General features: G+C 32.2%; 1 protein-coding gene across 1 annotated transcript in view; it reads right to left on the bottom strand.

Annotated features, from left to right (window-relative positions):
• Window positions 1-1,738: 1,738 nt before the first annotated feature.
• Window positions 1,739-2,882, bottom strand: part of LOC143055203 (uncharacterized) — a 47,421-nt gene continuing 46,277 nt past the window's right edge. The window contains exon 9 of the mRNA XM_076228340.1: window positions 1,739-1,819. Within this exon, the coding sequence (XP_076084455.1) occupies window positions 1,739-1,819 (81 nt within the window). The remainder of the gene's footprint in view (window positions 1,820-2,882) is intronic.

Genomic DNA, 2,882 nt, shown 5'->3' with positions numbered 1-2,882 from the left:
GTTTTTGAAGAGGTTCGTGTTGTTTATTCTTTAGCTTTCTATGTTGTGTTATGTGTACTATTGTTTTGTTGGTTGGTATTCGGAAGATGGGCAACGGCAATAACGGATCATTAGATCGAGATTACGGATCAGTTAAAAGAGGTCACGGATTTGAAAAACAAAATTAAGGATTAATAAACCGATATCACAGATTATCAATCAGAAATCATGGATAATAACACCAAAGTCATGGATAATAAATTCGATATCACATACACAGATAAGAACACGGATTGGGAAACTGAGATCACGTATAAGGACAGCAAGATCGAGCAGGAATTGGATGGCTTCAGTATTATTCAAATACTATAATCGAAATACATTAACAAGTCATTTACTTATTTGTTGGTAAATAAAGGCAACAGTAGTATACCGCTGTTCAAAACTCATAAATCCATGGACAAAAAACAAAATCGGGGTAACAAACCAAAACCGAGCGAAACGCATTAAATATAAGAGGAGAACAACGACACAACACCGAAACGCAACACACACAGAAACAGACCAATCATCAGACAAAACACCACGAGAATAACAAATGTAACATGAAAACCAAATACATGAATTTGGGATAGACAAGTACCGTGCCACGTCTTATCTCAATATCTCAAAAATAAGAGAAAACACAAACGACTCAACGTTAAAATGCAACACAAAGAGAAACGAACAATATTATAACAATGACCATCTTCCTGACTTGGTACAGGACACTTTTAAAGGGGAATAAAAGTGGTGGGTTGAACCTGGTTTTAAGGCATGCCAAACCTCGCACTTTAATGGCAAAGTTAAATACAACACCGAAACGACAACACAACACCACAGGACCACAACACAAACAAACAGGAGAACATATTAGACACAGAAAAACATGATTAATAGATAACAAAAAGCATCAAAAAGCATGGTAAAATACACTTACTACTTTTAGTAGTTCAAGCATTTTTTAAGTATCATTGTGTGGTTTTCAATGATATGATATTTTGACTTCGTTTATGCAATTGAATTCGCACCCTGCATCGATTTATTCAAATGATAGGAAAAGAAAAAAGCACGTGGTATAGAGCAATACTTAGGAAAAAAAAAGTGCAAACATTAATGTCAATAATACCTATAATATTTTTTTTTTAGAAAGCATAAACATAACTATGAAAAGAGCGTGAAAGTCCCTTCTAGTCTCTTTTATTTTTCCATGCATCTTGTGATTTGCGTGTTACTTCTCGATTCTGTTTGTGCTGGTTTGTGTTCTTATGTTTCTAGCTGTTTCTCATTTTAACCTATTCGAACGTTTTCTTATATCAATGTCTGCTCTACTGTTTTCGGAGACATGAATCCTTCTTCTTCATAACGATACACAGACCGTGAATTATCAACTGATTTATAATCGAAACAAACAAATGAGCAAAGGCATTGGTAGGAAAAGCAACGGGTTAACTTTTAAGGGGATATGGTTGGGGTACTTTACTTCTATAATTTTATTAATCTCTGTTCCTTATATTTTGAATTTTAATTTATTTGTATATTTTTTATTTTTTGTCATATTTTTCTCTATTCTTCAAATTGTTTGACTTTTGTTTGCACTTTTGTCCTTTATTCTCTATTCTGTAAACACAAATTGTAAAACTTTAGTTCTTTCTTGTTCTCTCCATCAGAAAATATGTCAATGTATTAATGAATAGGTCTAAAGGCTTAAATCATTTTATTAATTGCATAAAACTGTCATTTCACCATACTGATTTCTTCTGAAAAGATGTTCCTCAACCGTTCTTTTGCTTTCAATTAGCTAAAATAAAAGGATAATTAACAGTATACATATGTTTTTAGTTTGACTGAAGTTCAAACCATTAAAGTACATGAAGTATGTAAAAATAAAAAAAAATATTGTTTTTTTGTCAAGATCTGTTTTTTCTTCGTTATTTTTCCGTAATGTTTTGAGCACAGGTGGCTATATTGCAGTTGCAATTTTTAATTGGTTTAGAAAAAGATAGCCTGGATGAATGGTATTGTGGTCGTTAACTGAATTTGTTCGATATATTAGTCATTTTTTTTAAAAATCATTTAAAAAAATGACAATATTTTGGTGTTTGTCTTTTGTCTGTTTAAATTGTAAGTTTGTCATAATTTTTGTAATTCAACATATGAGTTAACACATTTTGCAAGATAGTGTTTGCAAATAATAATGTGCAAAAAGTTTCATATTTTTTTTATATTCGTTGAAGTATGATAATTAACCAATTTCCATGTGTTCATATTCGATAATTAACATTTGTATTCAAAGTATCTGTAGATAAAACTGCATTTAAAGGAAAACAGAATGATTTTTTTTTCATTTAGTTAGATAATAAATAACTTTCCATGTTTCAAGTTATGAAAACTAATATTCCACAGGCACTGGAATGTATGTTCATGATTATTTCTCATTTTAACATGACAGACTTATTGTCCTTTATAGTCAATTTTTAACAATTTTCATAAAATTTGTACATTTTAACTAACTGGGCCAAGTTTATTATAGATAGAGATACTTGTAAGCAGCAAGCATGTTCTTTAAAGTAAGATGTACAAACTCATCACCAAAACACAATTTTGTCATGAATCAATCTGCTTCCTTTGTTTAATATTCACATAGACCAAGGTGAGCAACACCAAGGCCGTAGCTAGTGTCTTTTAAATAGTGAGGCAAGATCCTTTCGCCGAGCGGAGGAGCCGAAAAAAAAAACTGGCAGGGGGTCTCGGGGCCGCACAAGGGCCCCAGAAGCTCTGGGGTAAATGGTGCAAAATCCTGCTATCTGGGCGTTTCCTTGGCCTATATTAGTGATATTGATCATATGGGTTTCATGTGCCAT

This window comes from Mytilus galloprovincialis, chromosome 12 (assembly GCF_965363235.1).
Source record: "Mytilus galloprovincialis chromosome 12, xbMytGall1.hap1.1, whole genome shotgun sequence".
Classification (NCBI taxonomy): Eukaryota; Metazoa; Mollusca; class Bivalvia; order Mytilida; family Mytilidae; genus Mytilus; species Mytilus galloprovincialis.
The sequence above is the reverse complement of the archived record's forward strand: the minus strand, read 5'-3'. Positions and strand labels throughout refer to the sequence as shown.